The 21892-nt window shown below is 36.7% G+C and overlaps 1 protein-coding gene across 6 annotated transcripts in view; it reads left to right on the forward strand.

Annotated features, from left to right (window-relative positions):
- DMD (dystrophin) overlaps window positions 1–21892 on the forward strand; it is a 2254125-nt gene that overhangs the window by 1051376 nt on the left and 1180857 nt on the right. For all 6 annotated transcript variants that reach the window (XM_040266338.1, XM_040266336.1, XM_040266334.1 and 3 more), the window contains one exon: window positions 12345–12492. In XM_040266338.1, the coding sequence (XP_040122272.1) occupies window positions 12345–12492 (148 nt within the window). The remainder of the gene's footprint in view (window positions 1–12344; window positions 12493–21892) is intronic.

Genomic DNA, 21892 nt, shown 5'->3' on the forward strand with positions numbered 1-21892 from the left:
GCAGCACACCAGGCTTCCCTGTCCATCACCAACTCCTGGAGCTTGCTCAAACTCATGTCCATAAAGTCAGTGATGCCATCCAGCTATTTCATTCTCTATTGTCCCCTTCTCCTTCCGCCTTCAATCTTTCACAGCATCAGGGTCTTTTCAAGTGAGTCTGTTCTTCACATCAGGTGGCCAAAGTATTGGAGTTTCAGCTTCAGCATCAGTCCTTCCAATGAATATTCAGGACTGATTTCCTTTAGGACAGACTGGCTGGACCTCCTTGCAGTTCAAGGGACTCTCAAGAGTCTTCTCCAACACCACAGTTCAAAAGCATCAATTCTTTGGTGCTCAGCTTTCTTTATAGTCCAACTCTCATATCCATACATGACTACTGGAAAAACCAGAGCTTTAACTAGATGGACCTGTTTCAGCAAAGTAATGTCTCTGCTTTTTAATATGCTGTCTAGGTTGGTCATAGCTTTTCTTCCAAGGAACAAGTGTCTTTTAATTTCATGGATGCAGTCACCATCTGCAGTGATTTTGGATCCCCCACAAAAATAAAGTCTGTCACTGTTTTCATTGTGTCCCCATCTACTTGCCATGAAATGATGGGACCAGATGCCATGATCTTAGTTTTCTGAATGTTGAGTTTTACCCCAACTTTTTTCACTCCCCTCTTTCACTTCTATCAAAAGGCTCTTTAGTTCTTCTTTACTTTCTGCCATAAGGGTGGCGTTATCTGCATATCTGAGGTTATTGATATTTCCCCCAGCCATCTTGATTCCAGTTTGTGCTTCATCCAGCCAAGTACTTCACATGATGTACTCTGCATATAAGTTAAATAAGCAGGGTGACAATATACAGCCATGATGTACTCCTTTTCCGATTTGGAACCAGTCTGTTGTTCCATGTCCAGTTTTAAATGTTGCTTCTTAACCTGCATACAAATTTCTCAAGAGGCAGGTCAGGTGGTCTGGTATTCCCATCTCTTACAGAATTTTCCACAGTTTGTTGTGATCCACACGGTCAAAGGCTTTGGCATAGTCAATAAACCAGATGTTTTTCTGGAGCTCTCTTGCTTTTTCAATGATCCAACAGATGTTGGCAGTTTCACTTCTGGATCCTGTGCCTTTTCTAAATCCAGCTTGAACATCTGGAAACTCACTGATCACATACTATTGAAGACCAGCTTGGAGAATTTTGAGCATTACTTTGCTATCATGTGGAATGAGTACAATCGTGTGGTAGTATGAGCATTCTTTGGCATTGCATTTCTTTGGGATTGGAATGAAAACTGACCTTGTACAGTCCTGTGGCCACTGCTGAGTTTTCCAAATTTGCTGGCATATTGAGTTCAGCACTTTCACAGCATGATCTTTCAAGATTTGAAATAGCTCAACTAGAATTCCATCACCTCCACTAGTTTTGTTCGTAGTGATGCTACCTAAGGCCCACTTGACTTCACATTCCAGGATGCCTGGCTCTATGTGAGTGATCATACCATCATGGTTATCTGGGTCATGAAGATCTTTTTTGTACAGTTCTTCTGTGTATTCTTGCCACCTCTTTTTAATATCTTCTGCTTCTGTTAGGTCTATACCATTTCTGTCCTTTATTGAGCCCATCTTTGCATGAAATGTTCCCTTGGTAACTCTGATTTTCTTGAAGAAATCTCTAGTCTTTCCCATTCTATTGTTTTCCTCTATTTCTTTGCATTGATCACTGAGGAAGGCTTTCCTATCTCTCCTTGCTATTCTTTGGAACTCTGCATTCAGATGGATGTATCTTTTCTTTTCTCCTTTGCCTTTAGCTTCCCTTCTTTTCTCAGCTATTTCACAAATGAGAATTCTAATCCAGCAAATTAAATCACTTGCTTGAGTTTACAAAGCACCATTAAACAATAAAGTAGAATTTCAAACCCATGTTTATCTCTCTTCAAATTTCATAAGCTGCATAGCTTCCCTGTTTTATGACTTGTATTTTTTAAATTTTGGTTGTGCTGTGTGGCATGTGGGATTTTATTTCCCTGACCAGAGATAGAACCCACATCCCCTGTATGGAAGCAAATTCCTGCCCACTGGACAGCCAGGGAAGTCCCCTATGGCCTGTTTTATTGTTTTTTTAAAAAAAATATAAATTTATTTATTTTAATTGGATGCTAATTACTTTATAATATTGTATTGGTTTTGCCATACATCAACATGAATCCACCATGGGTATACACGTGTTCCCCATCCTGAACCCACCACCCACCTCCCTCCCCGTACCATCCCTCTGGGTCATCCCAGTGCACCAGCCCCAAGCATCCTGTATCCTGCATCGAACCTGGACTGGCGATTCATTTCTTATATGATATTATACATGTTTCAATGCCCGTATGGCCTATTTTAAATTGAAAGTATGTCTTCATACAAATTGTGAGACTATACTGTGGAAGATGTGTACATTTAAATTAAATGCTCACATTCTGTAAAGGAGATCCATGAATAATATATCAGGTCCTCAGAAAGAATTTTACCTTCAACTTTTTAGAAATTCGGATTATTTTGCTTAGACTGCTGAATCAGTTTCTGTAGCTAATTTTTCCAAAAGATCCTAATATTAAAGGTAACATTGTAGTTCACTAATAGCAAACTATTTTTGCTACTTTGAGTATTTTTACAGGGAGATAATTGTGCCAAATCAAGACATTGAGATTGCATAATTTTTAGGTTAATATTAGCATAGTCCTACATTGTTTTCTTTTTTTCAGAAGCAGTGCAGGAATAGCATACCCTGAATATTCTTCCAGCATGACAGAACTCAAATATTGCACCCTTTCCACAGTCCTTGGTCTGTTAGGACTTTGGACTATAGCAAAGGTGTTTGTAAAAGAGAAGGGCTAACGAGATTTGTGAAATACCAGAGACATTAGTCATATCAGAGATGCTTCTACTTTTCTTTTTATAGCTACTTAAATAATCAGATGTCAAGTGTAGGTGAAGATATACCTACTTACAAAAAGTCATAGTCCTTAAGTAAATGTTCATCTTCAGAGTTAAATTAGACCTTGGCAAGTTTGTATAAAGTGTATTAATTGTTTAGAATGGTGTTGAGCTAGATTATCTGTATTTAAAAGTCATTCTGTGTTTTCTGTTAATAGCTACATTTTACTGAAACTATATTGACTATTTGAAATGGTTTATGATGTAGACTAAGATATTTTTAAGTTCTAAATTCTGTATCAGTGTTATAAAATGTGCCAATTATTAAGTTGTTTTTACAATAGTACTGAAATGTTATTGCTATCTATAGCTTACAGTATGCATTCATTCTTGTCAAAGTGCTGTGTAATGCAGGCAGTATTATCCTAGCTTTATTTATGGTGTACAGAGAGGTAAAATAGTGTACCCAAGCCTTCATGGCTCCTAAGTGGAACCAAAAAGAGCCAAAGCAAATTACTAATGAACTCTTTTATTCATTCATTAAAAAATGTATTTATTTAAACACTTATTATGTGCCAGGAACTTTGCTTAGGCCTAGGAATTCAAAAGTCAATGAGGTGTATTCCTTTCTCTAAAAGGCTCAGAGTCTGCTGGGAAATACAGCTCTGTAAATACATAATTAGTACATGAAGTCGTATATTAATAGAGGTTTTTGTGCAGTGAGAGGAGTTTGTCTTAGGCAGTAACTAATTTCAGGGGAGACAGGCCTCATAGAATAAAGTGACATGGCAGAAGGGTGGCATTTTAAGATAAAGCAAAAGGCCCAGGTTAAAAAGATAGTAGGAGAAAGGTTGGATTGTTATGGTAGTTTTTGAGATATTCAGTGTTTGTAAGTGTAGTATATACACCATGGACTATGTAAATCTCTATGAACACTCATGTTGGAACCAAAGAGGAAGAAGAGATAGCGATGTAGACATAAGTCCAAGAGTGGTCAGAAACTGACTAGGGAAAAGTGAGTTGGGATATCATGAGGAAAAGTTGTTAGAGGATTTCAAGAAAGGCTATGGAAGTGGGGCTGGAAGGAAGAAGTCAAACTGAAGAGTCATTTCTGGTTTAGAATTTATAGGGTATAGAAATCAGCATGGTGAGAAAGAAAGAGAGGAGTAAAGGATAATCTCAACATTTCTAGCATGGAAATCCTTAACTAAAATTGTGAGACTTAGAAGAGAAAATAAGGATTTGTAAACAAGTCATGTTTGAGGTTCACATAGAATGTTCTGGTGAGGATAATAAAAAACAGCTAAATACAGTGCTCAGGTGAGGGTTAGAATCTGGGGCTATGTGCTAATCAGTTTATACAGGAAGGGTAGGTGAAGTACAGCCTGTGGGTCAAATCCAGCCCAACACGTGTTTTTGTAAATAGAGTTTTATTGGGATCTAGCCAGACCCATTTATGGCTGGTGTTGGGTTACAGTGGCAGAACTCAATAGTTGTAATAAAGGTTGTGTGGCCAACAAGGTGTAAATTATTTATTTTCAAGTACTTTATAAAGTTTGCCAAGCCCTGCTGTAGGTATTAGTTGAACCTTTTAAGATTCAATGCCATCGTATAAGGAAATACTCAGAGAGGAGATCCAGATCCAAAGAGTTCATCTGTAGTAATTAGGTGAACTAGATTTTGTTTTGTATTTTGAGGGAAAAAATGTCCCTGTTTCCTTTGCTGCTGCTGCCGCTAAGTCGATTCAGTCGTGTCCGACTCTGTGCGACCCCAGAGATGGCAGCCCACCAGGCTCCCCTGTCCCTGGGATTCTCCAGCAAGAACACTGGAGTGGGTTGCCATTTCCTTCTCCAATGCATGAAAGTGAAAAGTGAAAGTGAAGTCGCTCAGTTGTCTCTGACCCTCAGCTTCCACATGGATTGCAGCCTTCCAGCCTCCTCCATCCATGGGATTTTCCAGGCAAGAGTACTGGAATGGGGTGCCATTGCCTTCTCCACCCTGTTTCCTTTAAGTAATGCAAAAGAGTCCCCTATAATTCGAAAGGGTCACTTTAAGAGTCGATATCTTAAAGAGTTCAAATAAGGTCTGTCTATTCTGTTTGTTCAGGTGGCAATAAATGGAAACATTATGAGAAACAGTTGAAATAGAATGAGTGGAATTTCAGCAGTGAAGAGAGGGAATAGAGACCAGAGAATGAGTTCCTAAACTCTGGTGTTATAAACACTGTGAGAAACAAACTCAAAGAACCACTCCAAACTGGTAAAGCCTAAGAACCAGACTCATAACCCAGAGAGAATGAAACATAAAATAAACTGGGTGTTTCAAAATAATATGTCAATCCAGAGCTGTAAAAATGCTAGCAGTGGATATATCAAATCCAATAAAACCGAATGAGAACGCTCGCTTTAAAACACTGTATTTGTTTATTTCTTTGCCTAGCTCTATCAATATTTCAAATTATGAAAGTTTTATTTACAATGAGAGAATCCCTGATGGCTCAGTGGGAAAGAACCAACTTGCAATGCAGGAGATGAGGGTTCGATCCCTGGGTTGGGAAGATCCCCTGGAGGAGGAAATGGCAACCCACTCCAGTATTCTTGCCCGGGAAATCCCATGGAAAGAGCAGCTTGGTGGACTACAGTCCATGGGGTCGCAAGGTATCAGACACGACTGAGCTACTGAGCACAATAACCGGCAGAGTTGGGGGGAGGGTGTGTGAAGTAGGATAGAAGCTTACTTTTTACAGCACACACTTTTATTTTTCCACTGTACACCATTACTTTGTTGTGTTTGTATGCCTTACCTTACAAATTAAAATAGAATCCCCTGCTGAGAAATATATTCTATTTCACACTACATACAAAAATATAATGCTAGAGGATTATACATCTGAATGCGAAAAAGCAAACTAACAAAACTTTCATAACAAAGTAAAGGAGTATATGTAAATGAATTTTGGATAATGGAGAATTTCTTAAATGTATAAAGTACTAATCCTGACATAATAAACTGGACTATATTGTATATTAATAACTTCTGTATGTCAAAAGACAACATTGAGAGAGTGAAAATGAAAGTCACAGAGTGTGAAAAAATATTTGGAACACACATATAACTAATATAATGTGTGTATCCATAATCATGAAGAAGTCCTATAAGTCTTTAAGAACAATCTGAAAGAAAACTAGGAGTTCTTAAAATGTGAAAAGGGGCACAAAGAAGAATTCTGAGCTGCAGACAATGTTTTATATCTTGATCTGGATGCTAGTCATAGAATGATCAGTTTTAGTGAATAATGAATGTACTTTTTCAATAATTTTATTTATTTATTTATTTTTGAATATGCTGGGTCTTCATTGCTGAATGGGGTTTTTCTCTAGTTGTGGCGAGGGATGGCTACTCTCTAGTTGCAACGTGTGCATGGGCTTCTGGTTGCAGTGACTTCTCTTGTTGTGGCGTATGGGCTCTCAGGCATGCAGGCTTCAGTAGTTGTGATTCCCAGGCTTTAGAGCACAGGCTCAGGTTTGTGGTGCACAGGCTTCGTTGCTCCACGGCATGTGGGATCTTCCCAGACCAGGATATGAACCCGTGTCTCTTGCATTGCTAGGTGGATTCTTTACCACTGAACTACTAGGGAAAATCACAGATGTGTTTTATGTTTCACAATAACGCAAGACTTTTGCCATCTTCACAAAATAAGAAATACAAATGACCAATAAACATGAAAAAACTTGAAGGAACTTATTGGCCAGCCCAATACTTAGGTTTTACTAAATAACTGGATTACTGGGGAAGCTGGGATCAGGGGGCGGGGGCATGGGAAGGTACTATGGTTTGGGGCAAATGACTAATTTAACTTATATTTATCAGCTCCTCTAATTTGGACCATGAGACTTTAGCCAAGATCCCTCCCACTCACTTAATCAAAGATGAAATATGTAGGAGGCAGTACTTAGCAGCCCAGTGCTGAGTTTGCAGACCTTAAGTATAAAGCCACAATGGATTATGTCAGAAGGCTACTAGGGTGTTATTTATTTAAATCTATTTCATGGAATTCAGCACCACCTTAATGGCCTGAAAGTGTTAAAGTATGTCCCAAAGTACCTAAATTACTCCCTAAATGTAATTTATGCTTGAGAATAATCTGACTAACTTGATTTAGAACAGCAGGAAATAAGTTATGCTGCATAGAAATGAAGCAGCAGTGTAATTTTAAATACTGCTTGCATAGTGTATGAGAATTTTAATATTTGCAAAAATTTAAAAATCACTTGATTTATTATCCATGTGTTTATACTGACATTTTTTTGTCCTTTATTTAGGCAGGTCTACATTTCCTCTTGCTGTCAGGAAAAAAAAAAATGCAACAACTTTTTTTTTCCCCCCTCTAGTAATAATACAGAGAGTAAAACTTACGCTTATTTCCCTTAATGCTGTTTGTAATATCTTTATGTGTTTCCTGTTGTAGCTGCATTTTCCTTCAGTCATGGATGTCCAGTTAATGGAATGAGAGGAATTTAGGGAGCGTAGTGAGTGACTAGAGATTAAATTTATAAATGTAACATTGTAAAACTAGCAAAATTTATATCTGTTCATTCAGGATGTTCCTTAATGGGAGAGAATTTAATTTTATAAGTAGGCATGATAAAAAATGAAATTTTACACAGTAAATTCAAGAAGAGATTTATACTTGGCTGTTAACAATACATGTTAAAATGTTAGAAAGTATGTTTAAAATTTTTATGTGATGCTTGAAATGGAGTTTAAAATATTATTACTCACATTAAATGTCATCACATGTAAAGTGCATGCTTTTATTTAATATTTTGTTTGAGTAGAGTTACTCATTTTAACATTAATTTTAATAATAAAATTAAATCAACTTTACTGTTTTCAAAGTTTTAGCAGTTGCAGACTACTGAATGCTCTATATTCAGATATTTACAAAGTGACAGTATAAGTATTGCTGTGGCCAAAAAGTTTGTTTGGATATTTCTGAACGATGTTAAGGAAAAACCCGGATACCCTTTTTGGCCAACCTAGTGGTTCATGTCAAGTCTTTAAGTATGCAAAGATTCAGCTTGCAGGAGTTGAGTGAAAATGGAGTAAAGGGAAAGAGGGCATTTCAGGAACACTGGACTAATGTACAAAGTCATGAAATCCTGAGACAGTAGGGCATGGGAGGAAGGGGAGACTGCAGAGAGTCCTTGGTGGCTAGCAATTTCATCCTGCCCCATTTCTGTGGACCTGGAACACAAATAAATGTAAGTAGAGAAGCCTGAGTGTTTCCCTTATGTTCATATCTCCAACTTTGTCTTGCAGCCCTAAGAGGTACCATGATCAACTGTGTGGGCCCTGATGGTTTTCTTCTCTTGGAGAAACTAGATGATAGATAAACTGTGAAAAGGCAGAGGGGTTGGGTGGGAGGAGACTTTGTAGAATCTTCTGGAAGATGGTCACTGCCAGTGCAGTGAGTGGTGGAGGGACACATCTGCAGCAGCCTAGAAGGAAGAGTATTTATAGCCCAGACGTTGAAGAAATAATCACCTTCCAGTAAATAAAAGCATTGGCAAGAGGGTAAATCTGGTGGTTGGGTAATAGAAAAAAGCAAAGTAGGAAGTGGACTGATGACTGTAACAGAGGTGGAAAATGCCCAAAACAACTCCTCTGTGGTCTGGTTAGCCTTGGTCTGTTTCTCAAACTATAGTGTATAAAGATGGAGATGGTAGTTGTTAGCATGTGAGATTGTCTTTTAAAAACTATTGTACTTAGTGAAGTAAATCACACAGAGAAAGATGTTATCTATGTTAGCACTCTATGTTCTCTCTTATATGTGGAATCTAAAAAATTAAAAGAATGTATATTAAAAAAACAGAAACGGAATCACAGATTCAAAGAATATACTAGTGGTTAACTATGGGGAGACCAAGGGGGAGGGGCAAAATAAGGGCATGGCATTGAGACACAAACTGCTATGTATAAAATAAATAACAAGGATATAGTGTACAGCATAAGGAATACAGCCATTATTTAAAAGATAGCCATAACTTTATTTTTTTTAAATTTTTACTAGATTTTTTAAAATTTTAATTTATTTATTTTAATTGGAGGCTAATTACTTTACAATATTGTATTGGTTTTGCCATTCATTGACATGAATCTGCCATGGGTGTACATGTGTTCCCCATCCTGAACACCCCCCACCACCTCCCTCCCCATCCCATCCCTCTGGGTCATCCCAGTGCACCAGCCCCAAGCATCCTGTATCATGCATTGAACCTGGACTGGCGATTCATTTCACATATGATAATATACATATTTCAGTGCCATTCTCCCAAGCCATCTCACCCTTGCCCTCTCCCACAGAGTCCAAAAGGCTGTTCTATACATCTGTGTCTCTTTTGCTGTCTTGCATACAGGGTTATCATTACCATCTTTTTAAATTCCATATATAGGTGTTACTATACTGTATTGGTGTTTTTCTTTCTGGCTTACTTCACTCTGTATAATAGGCTCCAGTTTCATCCACCTCATTAGAACTGATTCAAATGTATTCTTTTTAATGGCTGAGTAATGTTCCATTGTGTATATGTACCACAGCTTTCTTATTCATTCTTCTGCTGATGGACATTTAGGTTGCTTCCATGTCCTGGCTATTATAAACAGTGCTGCGATGAACATTGGGGTACATGTGTCTCTTTCAATTCTGGGTTCCTCTGTGTGTATGCCCAGCCATAAGTTTAAATGGAGAATAGTCTATAAAACTATTGAATCACTATTGTACACCTGAAACTGATATGATATTGTAAATCACCTGTACTTTCAATTTAAAATAAATTTTACTTATTGTATTTCTCTGAATATTCAAAGGATGAAGTGTGCATTGCAGGAAAACTTAACAATATTAATATATATATATATATATAATGAAAATTAAATCAACTACAGCCTCACCAAGATGATACAATGCCAACTATGACTCACTGTATTTTAGATTCTCATTTAACAGCTCTCTGACTCCAGTGACTCAAGTTCCCGTAACACATATGCAATGTACAATTCTTTTTTATAGGGAATATATTCTTCAGATGTATTCTTAAGTCATGTTTTACATATTAGCACTGAAAATATATGAAAACAAAATTATTATTAACCATGCAAATATTTCCAAAATCATTTTGTGGCTGATGGATATAAAACATTTGATCAACTATAAAATGCCATTATTTATTAAAGATATAATTATTTTATATATTTATTTTTAGTAGAAGGATAATTGCTTTATAATATTGTATCAGTTTCTGCCATACATCAACAGGAATCAGCCACAGGTGTACATATGTCCCCTCCCTCTTGAACTTCCCTCCCACCTCCTACCCTTTACCACCCGTCTAAGTTGTTACAGAGCCCAGATTTAAGTTCCCTGAGTCACACAGCAAATTCCCATTGGCTATCTCTTTTACATATGGTAGTGTATATGTTCTCCATTTGTCCCACTCTCTCCTTCCTCCCCACCTGCCTGTGTCCATAAGTCTGTTCTCTATGTCTACATCTCCATTATTTATAGGCTAGTGATAGAGACTATCTCTTTTGGCTATTATTAGCTGCCTTTTTATGCTACCAAAACACTGTTTTAGATATTTTTAAGGTGAAAATACAGTTAATCATTAAATGTAATACCTGGTAGAATGCATGATAGAATACATGTAGATATATAATTAAATATTGGAAGAAAATAAGAAAAATAGAAAAAGAAAGCCTTACAACTATCACCTTGAATTGTTTAATTTGGTGAAAATTCCTCTTGAAAAAAGGAAATCCCAGAAAATTTAATGTAAGGTGCTAAAAGACACCGCTGGAACCAGAGAGATCTGAGTTAGAATTCAGGTCTGCCATTTAATATCTATTTACCTTTTGGTAACTTACTCAGCATCTCACCTTTCTCCAGTGAAAAATGGGAATAATAATTGGTATGTTGCAGAGGGTGTTGCAGGAGTTAATGGAATGGGATATGTAAATCCACAGACCCCAGTACTTGGCTTATAATGTGAATTCCATTCCTTTCCTAGTAAAACAATAGGGAATTGTGACACTATTTGGATTCTCAAATTACTTAAATTTCCTAAGGGAAGGTAGAGATCTGAGAAGATCCTCAAGATATTCAAAACTAATCCGTTGCATCTTAAGAATAGATCTCAGAGAACTGTACAGACAGCTGTACTGTGAGGTCACTCAGTAAGCAGGAATTTTCAGGATGGCTTTTGTTTCATGCTGGCAAATGCCTATTTGGACAGGCCCTGGCAGACCCAGTAGATCATGAGCCCACAGACTTTAAAACTTGCACTGTATAGTATTTTTCAACTTGTCAGTACATTAGAATCATCTGGGTGCTTTTAAAAATACCAATGTCAGGGTCCCACCTCCAAAGATACTGGTGTAATTGTTCTAGATTGGGGACCCAAAATCAGTGTTTTATTGCTATTTTTTTATTTTATAATGGCCTATGAAAAGACTCTGATGCTGGGAGGGATTGGGGGCAGGAGAAGGGGACGACCGAGGATGAGATGGCTGGATGGTATCACCGACTCGATGGACGTGAGTCTGAGTGAACTCTGGGAGTTGGTGATGGACAGGGAGGCCTGGCGTGCTGCGATTCATGGGGTCGCAAAGAGTCGGACACGACTGAGCGACTGAACTGACTGACTTACTGATGTGATTTTTATGTGCAAGTCTCTTAGCGTAAACATAAAGCCTTGACTCATATAATTTCTGGCTCAGTCTCTTCTGTGACCAGAAATGACCAAATATTTCCTTCTTAATATTCTTTTCATGTGAGATGTTGACACATTACCTTTCACAAAATTCTTCAGCATCACAATTTAAAATGCTAGTGGATACAGTGGAACTAGAAGGAGAAAGGAAGACTAGCACACCAGCTAACTGGTGGATTTCTCACATCTAAGCCAATGTAGAAGTTACAGCTGTCATCCTGAATGCTCGAAGATCTTAATGAGCACACGCTTTTAGCTCCAGATACGACTGAAATTGACAGATGTTATGAGCTAATTTTTGATCCAAAAAAATCTTTTGAAATTTAGTATCTAGCTTCAAAATAATTTATTAGATATTAATGTACTTTTAAATTTCTGAAGTTTTATTAAAAATTAAGTATCTCATAGGGAAGAAAACACTAATATTCCACCATAATTGTCTCTATTTTTGTCTCAGTCACAAAGTGTATTCATTTTAAAGGGAAATGGCAACCTTTTATCAAATATTTTAATTCATCCTATATTCAGTATTATTTATGTTAACTGAAACTGACATATACAAATGTGAGAAACTATCAAAATAATAGCTTTATTAATGTAATAGCATATATTCTATGTCCATATAATCCATTTATTTTTCTTGATCCCTAATTTTTATTTCTAGGCAATTTGACAGATCTGTTGAAAAATGGCGGCGGTTTCATTATGATATGAAGATATTTAATCAATGGCTAACAGAAGCTGAACACTTTCTCAAAAAGACACAGATTCCTGAGAACTGGGAACATGCCAAATATAAATGGTATCTTAAGGTAAGTTTTTGAAATCTCTTTTTTTCAGACTGTTTTTATCTCCACCACAACATCATGACTGCTTAACTTCTTTAAGTTCAGGTTGTGAAGGATGATGGAAATTTATAATTCCTGACTTTTGTTGTCAGCACCGCACATGCTAGAACTTGTCATGATGATCATTTTGGAACGTTTTGTGTCAGGATGAGAGTCTAGACATAACCGGTTTATCTGATGAAGTGCAAAGTGTAATTGAATCTTGAATACAGAGAAGCATCTTACAGCAGGGTGTCCTGTGGCTTTAGGGCGGTGTGTGTTTTTACCTTATGTTGGATTTTGTCCAGGAGGAGAACTTGTGCTGTACTTAGCAATAATGTAGTCACTAGAAATATCCATCACTATAAAATTACAGTTCTGTTTCCCTAAAGACAGTCTGTGGTGATGTAGCAATATTCCTATATATTCTACTGACAAAATTTCTTCTGAGATAGGCCAGAGGCCAAAACAATACAGTAAATTGGCAGTACTTATTGACGGTTTTATGGGTTTTGTTAATGGAAATGCAACATATGGATTATAACCATCGTACAGTTTAATTTCAACTGGCAGTGTCTTTTGATTATGTAGATAAAGTGGATTGTGGAGGTTATAATTTAGGTTATAAAGTATATGGCTTAAGTATAAGAAATACTGGGTTCACTACACCAAATCTTAGGTACTTTTGCAATATTTTTTAGTTCAAATTGTTCAGGTAGCAATTTTCAGTCAAGGAGATTTGAACTGTGACCAGTTTTTGAATGCCAGAAAATATTGATTAAGACAGATGAAAGCAAAGAAAAGGGTAATACATTAAATAGTCCAGGCATTTCAAAATGCTGGTTTCATAAAAATAATACATTTTCAACTTAACAATTCTCCTTTTTCAAATATTTTTTGCATAGAAAAGATGCCTTCTGATATTAAGAAAGTAACCATTTATACACCCCTATATACGTGTAAGCTATGTAAATGTAGAAAATTAATATTGTAAAGTTTTGTGTAATTATGTGTATGTCAATCAAATCTTTATGCTCATCAGCATTACCATTGTAGATAGAGGAAATTCATCGATTTCTAATCTGACATCATACAGAAAATATATTTTTGATAGCACTAAAGTGAATTTTGAGCCAATGTGGCATCACCAGGTCTCTGACTTAAAGAAAGAAATATAAGACATTCTTGGGGAGATTTATAATCCTCTTACCATTTTGAAAGATGTCTGTCACAAGGTAGTTATACATATTAATCTGTTTTGTTATAAAAATAATATATACTCATTATAAAAAATGAGGCACTACAGAGGTGTATTGTAAGTAAATATATACCCACCTACCTTTCCACAGAGAGTGGTTGTTTTGATATGGATATTGGTATATATTTCAGCTTGTCATCTCACTCAGCAATGGATATAGAAGGTTTATTAGGGAGTGTTTTGGGGAATTGAGCAATTGGTTTATGATATTCCTTGGTATAGTTTTCTTCATGTTTCTTATTCTTGTGGTCTGTTAAGCTTCTTGGATCTGTGTGTTCATAGTTTTAATCAAATTTAGAAATTTTAAAGGTGTTACTTAAAAATAATATTTTTCTGCTCCTTGCCCTTTCCAGGGACTCTGATGGCATATATTATGCCACTCACTGATGTTCTGTTCTTTTTATTTTCAGTCTTTTTTTCTCTGTAATTCATTTTTAAAAATTCCTATTGTCAAATGGGCCAATCTATTTTTTTAGCTTATCTAGTCTGTGGTTTATCTCATCTAGTGTATAACTTTAACCTCAGACATTGTTGTCTTGTGTGATTCAATACATTGCTGAAATGTGATATAAGAATTTTAACATTTTCCATGTTAATATCTTAACAGACCTCAACATTCAATCTTTACCTTCTGGAAAATATGGAATACAGTTACAATAACAGTTATAATGTTTCTTGTCTACCAGTACTATCATCTCTGTCTATTTTGGGTCAATTCCAATTATTTTTTCTCCCTTCTATGAGTGTTATTTTCCTGCTTCTTTGGACAACTGGTAATTTTTGATTAGATACCAGATGTGAATTTTAACTTGTTGAGTGCTTGATATATTTGTTCAGATAAATATTGTTGACCTTTGTCCTGAAACATAGTTATGTTTGTTTGGAAATAGTTTGATCTTTGGAGTGTATTACTTGTATACTTTGAATTTTGAGCAGAACAACCTAAAATCTAGGGCTAAATTTTCCCCACTACTGAAGCAAAACCCATCTGAATACTCGCTCTGATATTCCTGTATGATGTTTTCCACTGTGTCTGGCAGGAACGGGTACTCTCCCAGCCATATGTGAGCTCTGGTGATTGTTTGCTTTAATTACTTTGTATAGTTCTTTCCCTTGACATTGGTAGTTTCTTGTTGTCGGGCTTCCCTGGTAGCTCAGTTGGTAAAGAATCCACCTGCAATGCAGGAGACCCCAGTTTGATTCCTGGGTTGGGAAGATCTGCTGGAGAAGGGATAGGCTACCTTCTCCAGTATTCTTATGCTTCGCTTGTGGCTCAACTGGTAAAGAATCGGCCTGCAATGCAGGAGACCTGGATTTGATCTCTGGGTTGGAAAGATCCCCTGGAGAAGGGAAAGTCTACCCACTCCAATATTCTGGCCTAGAGAAATCCATGGGACTATATAGTCCATGGGGTCGCAAAGAGTTGGACACAACTAAGCGACTTTCACTTTCATTTTCATTTGTCATATGGGAACTGGTTAGGATTTAACTGGAAACTGGAAGCGTGCTTTCTGCAAATCTCCAGTGTTTATTCTCTGTATATCTGTCCCCTCTCTGATGCTCTGCCCTGTGACTCTAGCCACTTCGGTTTCCTTTGATACCCAGCTCCATCTCCTCATCTAAAGAAGACCCCCTGGTTTTCTGCCCTTGTCCTCTGTCATAGCTTGGAACTCTATTCAGAGAGTAAGCTGGGGCAACTGTAGGGCTCACCTCATTTGTTCTCATTTGTTTCTAATTTCTCAGAGATGACTGATTTTAATTACCCAGTGTCCAGTGTCTTTTAAAAAGTACTGTTTTATACATTTTGTTCATTTTTTAAAATTTTTAGCCAAGAAGTTAAATCTAGTGTAGGCCAGAGGCAGAAGTCCAAAACAATTTTAATGTCATTTGATATTTTATTATGTTTGCTTCTATACAATCTTGCATGAATGCATGCTAAGTTGCTTCAGTCATGTCCAACTCTTTGTGACCCTTTGGAGTGTAGTCCTCCAGGCTCCTCTGTCCATGTAATTCTTCAGGCAAGAATACTGGAGTGGGTTGCCATGCCCTCCTCCAAGGAATCTTTCTGAGCCAGGGACCCAACTTGGGTCTCCCGCATTGTTGGCCGGTTCTTCACCACTGAACCACTGGGGAAGTGCTCTATACAATCTTAAAGCTATTCAATATATAATAATTTTAATTGCCTTGAGAATGACTAAAGGTCTCTATTTCTTCACAGTGGGATTTAGATGTAAGTGAATATTTCACCAGAACTTTGTTTCCTTTAATTGGATAATTTTTTAAAAAACTATTTTAGTCTGTTTTTTTACTCATTCATTGGTGGCTCAGACAGTAAAGAATCTGCCTGCAACATAGGAGTGCTCGGTTCGATCCCTGGGTTGGGAAGATCCCCTGGAGGAGGGCATAGCGACCCACTCCAGTATTCTTGCCTGGAGAATCCCCATGGACAGAGGAGCCTGGAGGGCTCTGGTCCATGTGGTCAAAAAGAATTGGACACAACTGAGAGACTAAGCAGAGCACACAGTACATAAAGTATAAAAGGAACTTATTTTATACTTGGAAAAAGTTTTTCTAGCTAAGGAACTGTGAATGACAACACAAATCTTCTAAACAGTTACAGTGTCCTTTCTCGCTCCCCCTGTGATTAAGAGGTCCAAAATCATGCATATACACTTGTGTATACCTGCATAGACACACATACATTCAAGAAACCTGAGGTTATCTTTCTAGTCTGTTAAGTCTCAGAAAAGGGTCCAGAAAGACACTATCAGGCATATCCATTGATAAGACAAATGAAATCTGGTAATTTCAGCTCTCTTGGTCATTATCATTATTGATTAACTAACAATGAATTATTCTCGTTGTTGTTTAGTAGCTCAGTCATGTCCTACTCTCTTGTGAGCCCATGGACCGTAACCCACGAGGCTCCTCTAGGTTCATGGGATTCTCCAGGCAAGAATGCTGGAGTGGGTGGACCCTGCCTACTCCACGGTGTCTTCCCGACCCAGGGGTTGAACCTGCATCTCCTGCATTGACAGGCGGATTCTTCATCACTGAGCCACCAGGGAATCCCAACAATGAATAAGAGGATCTAAGTTTTTGATGAGGGATTATTTTAGGAAACAAAATGTAGATGCTACAAGTTGGCAGCAGACAGATTTATTGCCCTGAACTTGTAATAGTTACTTTGAGGAATATCAACCAAGTAGGCCATGTACTAAACAGATATTTACAAGGGTACACTGATGTTTAAAACCTCATGTGTATGAGTTTCAGTAAATGTGTCTGTGCTATGCTTAGTTGCTCACTTGTGTCCAACTCTTTGCGACCCCATGGACTGCAGCCCGCCAGGCTCCTTTGTAGGTGGGAATTCTCCAGGCAAGAATACTGGAGTGGGTTGCCGTGACCTCCTCCAGGGGATATTCCCATCCCATGGATTGAACCCAGGTCTCCCTCATTGTAGGTGGATTCTTTACCATGTAAGCCACCAAGGAAGCCCATATATCATGTCTAGATAGGAAATAAAATGATAAATCATCACACACTATGAGCTTGTCTGTATATACTTCTATTAAGTTGCATTTTATTTCTATTTTTAATTTAAAAAAGATAAACCCTACTGACATTTGGTGTTATTATTCAAAATAAAGTTGCTACCAATAGTGTAAAGAAAAGATTGCCTGGCTCTATGCAACTCAGCTATTTTTTCCCCATCACAACTGAATGATAAAATTAAGTATATTAATTAATATTTTTCAAGATATTCTAAAAATGTCATACAGCATGGGAAATCTTTTAAAAATATCACATTTTTATATGAGAAAATATCAATCATGTGATATGCCACTAAAATTGGTCTGTTAATAAGCTCACTTAGTTATTTGTGTATGTCTTAAATATTCATTCAACAAGCAGTGATTGAGTGCATATACAGAATTTTATCATCCACAAAATAGTGACATGCCACATTAGCTTATAGTAGAAGTTCTGAGGATTGGCTAAGAAGTTAGAAGCCATATTCAAAAAGTGTGGGTTCAAATTCCAGCTCCTTTAATAGCTACAGAATCCTATAAAGTGTCTTAACTCTCTATATCTGTTTTGTTCTAAATAATAATAAAAATGAGATGTGCATAAAGTACTTAAAATTTCATTCTCCACAAAATAATTACTCATTACACATTGGTCTAACTAATTACATTTCCTAAGTGATTAACCTGTATCTATGAGAACAGGCTGGAGAAGGAAATGGCAACCCACTCCAGTGTTCTTGCCTTGAAAATCCCATGGACGGAGGAGTCTGGTAGGTTACAGTCCATGGGCTCTCAAAGAGTCGGACACGACTAAGCTTTCACCTTCTTTCTTTCTATAAGAACAGAAGTGCATTTACTGAATTGCTATCCCCAAACATCTGAAGTACAAATTAAATAACCAGGTATTTTCAATAATGCTTATTTTTATGTCTTATTACATTTTCTCAAAGTATAACTCTTGGATTAAAAAGTGAGGGAAATTCCACTTTAACCAAACAAATCTTTCTCAGAAAGCTGGCATGTTTACCTCCTTTTAGAACTAACAAGAGTAAATGTTCATGAGAGTTTTCAAAGGGAAAGCTAAGCACCATGAAGGAAAGTTACAAAAATAATGTCAACTCATCTAGTGATGGAGTGAATTGGTGAGCCAACAAGTACATTGAGTGAAAACAGAAAAGTGGAAATCATAACATGCTGACATTTAGCTCTACATGTTCTTCTAGAGTAGAAAGAAATCAGTTTTAAAGCATGGGCTGTTATTTTAATGGAGTTGAAAATTCTAGAAGTTGACAGTAGAACTAATAAAAATCAAAATTAGATTGAGTATTTTAAAAGGTGGGCTACCTTTCTACTAGTGGATATGAAGCCTGTTGATTTGATTAGATGGTGCTACTTAGTGAACTGTATTAAAAGTTAACAGTCCTTTATAAAAACATTACCATGAGCAAGCAGGAGGCCTTGAAATCTTAAATTCCTATTTGAAATTCACTTCAGGAATAAACAGAAGTAGGATTATTTAGATAAAACTTCTTCGGCTTTAAATTAGTGAATGGTAAGCATAGGGAATAAAGCAGCAATGTGTTGTTGTGGCATTAGTTATCTGCTGTTTTTAGGCAAAATATCTTCTTAAAGTTAGTCTTCTAGTATATCTTTCAACATTACTACTGTGTTTCACTCCTTTCTAATATATATTGTATAATAGAAGTACAATATATTTTTATGTACTGCTGTAAATAAGTACAGTTAAAAACTTAGCTTTGTAACATAATGATACACTTTAATTCATTGTGATTATAGATACTTAAATAACATGAATTAAGTATGTCATATCATAATGTTTATGTTCACCATCAAATCTCAAAATAATAGTTTAAATTCATTGTCTAGTTAAGAAAAATGCACTTTTTTCTTTTCTCAAATTAGAAATTTGCATGGAGAATGAAAAATTACATATAAATTATATCATTATAATATTACTGTGATCTCTCAGATGAGAAAATAAATCAAGGGAAAAGGCACTAGCTTCTTGGAGTTGGCAAAGGGAAGGCAAAGAAAGAAGCATATAAAAGAGAGTCATAGACAATTTTAGCTGCTCTTCAGCTCTGCCTTACATTGGCTATTTGTGATAGAGGAAAATTCCAAAGCACTTTGTAAAGGACCCAGTTCTTACAAGTTTAGATTCCAAGAATACATTGGAGCTGGATAACTCTTGCTCCAACATTTGAGACAAGTGAGTTCATTTAAAAAAAAAAAAAAAGCTATCTTCCTCTTAAAGGAGATACCTAGACTTTGTAATTGTCCTCACCTTGCTTTCTGAGCTTACAGCCTAGAAAGCCCTCAAGTGGCAGACACCATCACTGAAAAATCACTGGCTTGCCCAGAAACAAAGAATGTTGAATAAATGTGCATAGGTCACTGACACTATCTGCTATAGTGAATTTTTGTATTTTTATTTGGATATATTTAATACCTAATTAGTAAGGTACTCCCCCAAAGGACTCTCCTGGAGATAACTGACTTTGAAATATGGAGTAAATCAAAGGCTATCTAGAAAAAAGGCATATGATGTAAAAGACCAAATTGAATACAAGCGTGTTTTCTGTAGAGTTGGTTTTTATAGTGCTGATTTTACCAGCTGGCTGGTGAGTTTGAGGGCTTCTTAACAGTTACACTGCTGGGACTCAAATGCTGATAGAGACTTTGATGGGAAAAAATCATTTGAGTAAAAATTTCTGCCATCTGTTGCCCTTCATTGGGACCTCAGTGTTAAGAATAATTCATATAATTGCTGGCCTTTTATATTTCCCCAGCAGTAATAAAATTTCATAAAACTGTATTTGGTGGTCTCAAAGCTCCCCTGGTTTTTGTAACTGGAGGATGTACACTAACATAAGGGAATCAACATGAAAATTTGCTGCAAAGATAATTTGTCTCTAGTCCCTTGCTTTAGGGTTACAGTGATGTATAAGTATGGGAATGCATCTTAAAGTAAGCTTTCCAATGTTATTAGCTGGTAGAGGCATGAGAATTCAGTCTCTTAATACAGTTAAACAGTTGGGCATTTCATTCTTACGTAAATATTGTTTGCCTTTTATTGCTGCTTAGAAACTCCTCTGTAACTTCTTGGCTCCTATGCATCTTTTCAGAAGTAGTAACAGATTTATAGGGAGTTTAGCAAAGGATGGAAAGTCAGAGAGGGGCTCTAAGTTGTTGCCTATCAAATGTCTTTTGTAAAATAAGTATATTAAAATAATTGGATAATCTCAATGGCTTGTTCTTCAAGTTCTGTTGTGCAGCATGGTATGTTTAAGATGAAAAATTGCTATACATTATGGAAAAGAAATAAGAACTGAAACTATATAAGTTATTGTAATAGCCATAGCAGTAAAGAGCTGCTTAAAATGCATGAAAACACATCATCCCCAAGGGATCCCCATTCTTAGAGTAATAAATTATCAGGAGAGTAAGAATCTATGAAAAATACGTAAATAAAGTGAAGCATACAAATTGCAAACTCCAAACTGGGGGGAGAAAACCCCGCTCACATCAACATAGAAGCATTGTGAAACAGAAATTATTTAATGAAAAATAAGATTAATGCTGCTGCTGCTAAGTCACTTCAGTCGTGTCCAACTCTGTGTGACCCCACAGACGGCAGCCCACCAGGTTCTGCCGTCCCTGGGATTCTCCAGGCAAGAACACTGAAGTGGGTTGCCATTTCTTTCTCCAATGTGTGAAAAGTGAAAGTGAAGTCGTTCAGTAAGTGTCCGACTCTTAGTGACCCCATGGACTGCAGCCTACCAGGCTCCTCCGTCCATGGGATTTTCCAGGCAAGAGTACTGGAGTGGGGTGCCATTTGGTAAGTTTTATGTACAATACTTTGCAAAGAGGATGTTCCAGCCACTCTGATCTCATTGCTGTCTCTCCTCACATACCTTATTCCTATTCCTTCTAATGCTAGTTCCTTCCATTAAATTTGTTTTCCTTTTTGCTAGAAGTTCTACCCTATCCCTAGTCTTTATCCCCTGTGTCCTAATTCCCTCCCTCTGAGGACTTTTGTGACTTCTCTTTACTTACATATATCTGTGTTCTGATGTTATCTTCTCAGATATGCTTTTTGTAAATTCTCCTATTTTAAAAAGGCCACATACACACAGGCTTAATTTATCTCCAAATTATCCTGCTTCAGTTTCATCATAACACTGTCATTTTTTGAAATTTTAATATATGCACATTTATTTTCTCTAGTTCCTACCAGAATGCAAATCTTGCAGGGACCTTGTGTTTCATGGTTCCCAATATACCCTCAGTACCTAGAACAATCTTTTCATACATGTAACATATTATATTCATTATAATGAATAATTGGATAAATGAATTATATTTTCATCATATTATTTGCCTAAACAAACTATCCCCAAACTTGTCCTTTCTGCCATTTTTACCCCATCTTCTATGCAGGAAAGTCTTCCTTTCATGGAGCCACCCTCTCTTCTTTGTACAGAATACTTGAAACTCTCATATTTGCTGACAGTTTAACAATATGATGGCTTCTAGTCTCTGATCCTTTGAGTATATCATAAATATCAAAATTCAT

Source organism: Oryx dammah, unplaced genomic scaffold (assembly GCF_014754425.2).
Source record: "Oryx dammah isolate SB20612 unplaced genomic scaffold, SCBI_Odam_1.1 HiC_scaffold_23, whole genome shotgun sequence".
NCBI lineage: Eukaryota > Metazoa > Chordata > Mammalia > Artiodactyla > Bovidae > Oryx > Oryx dammah.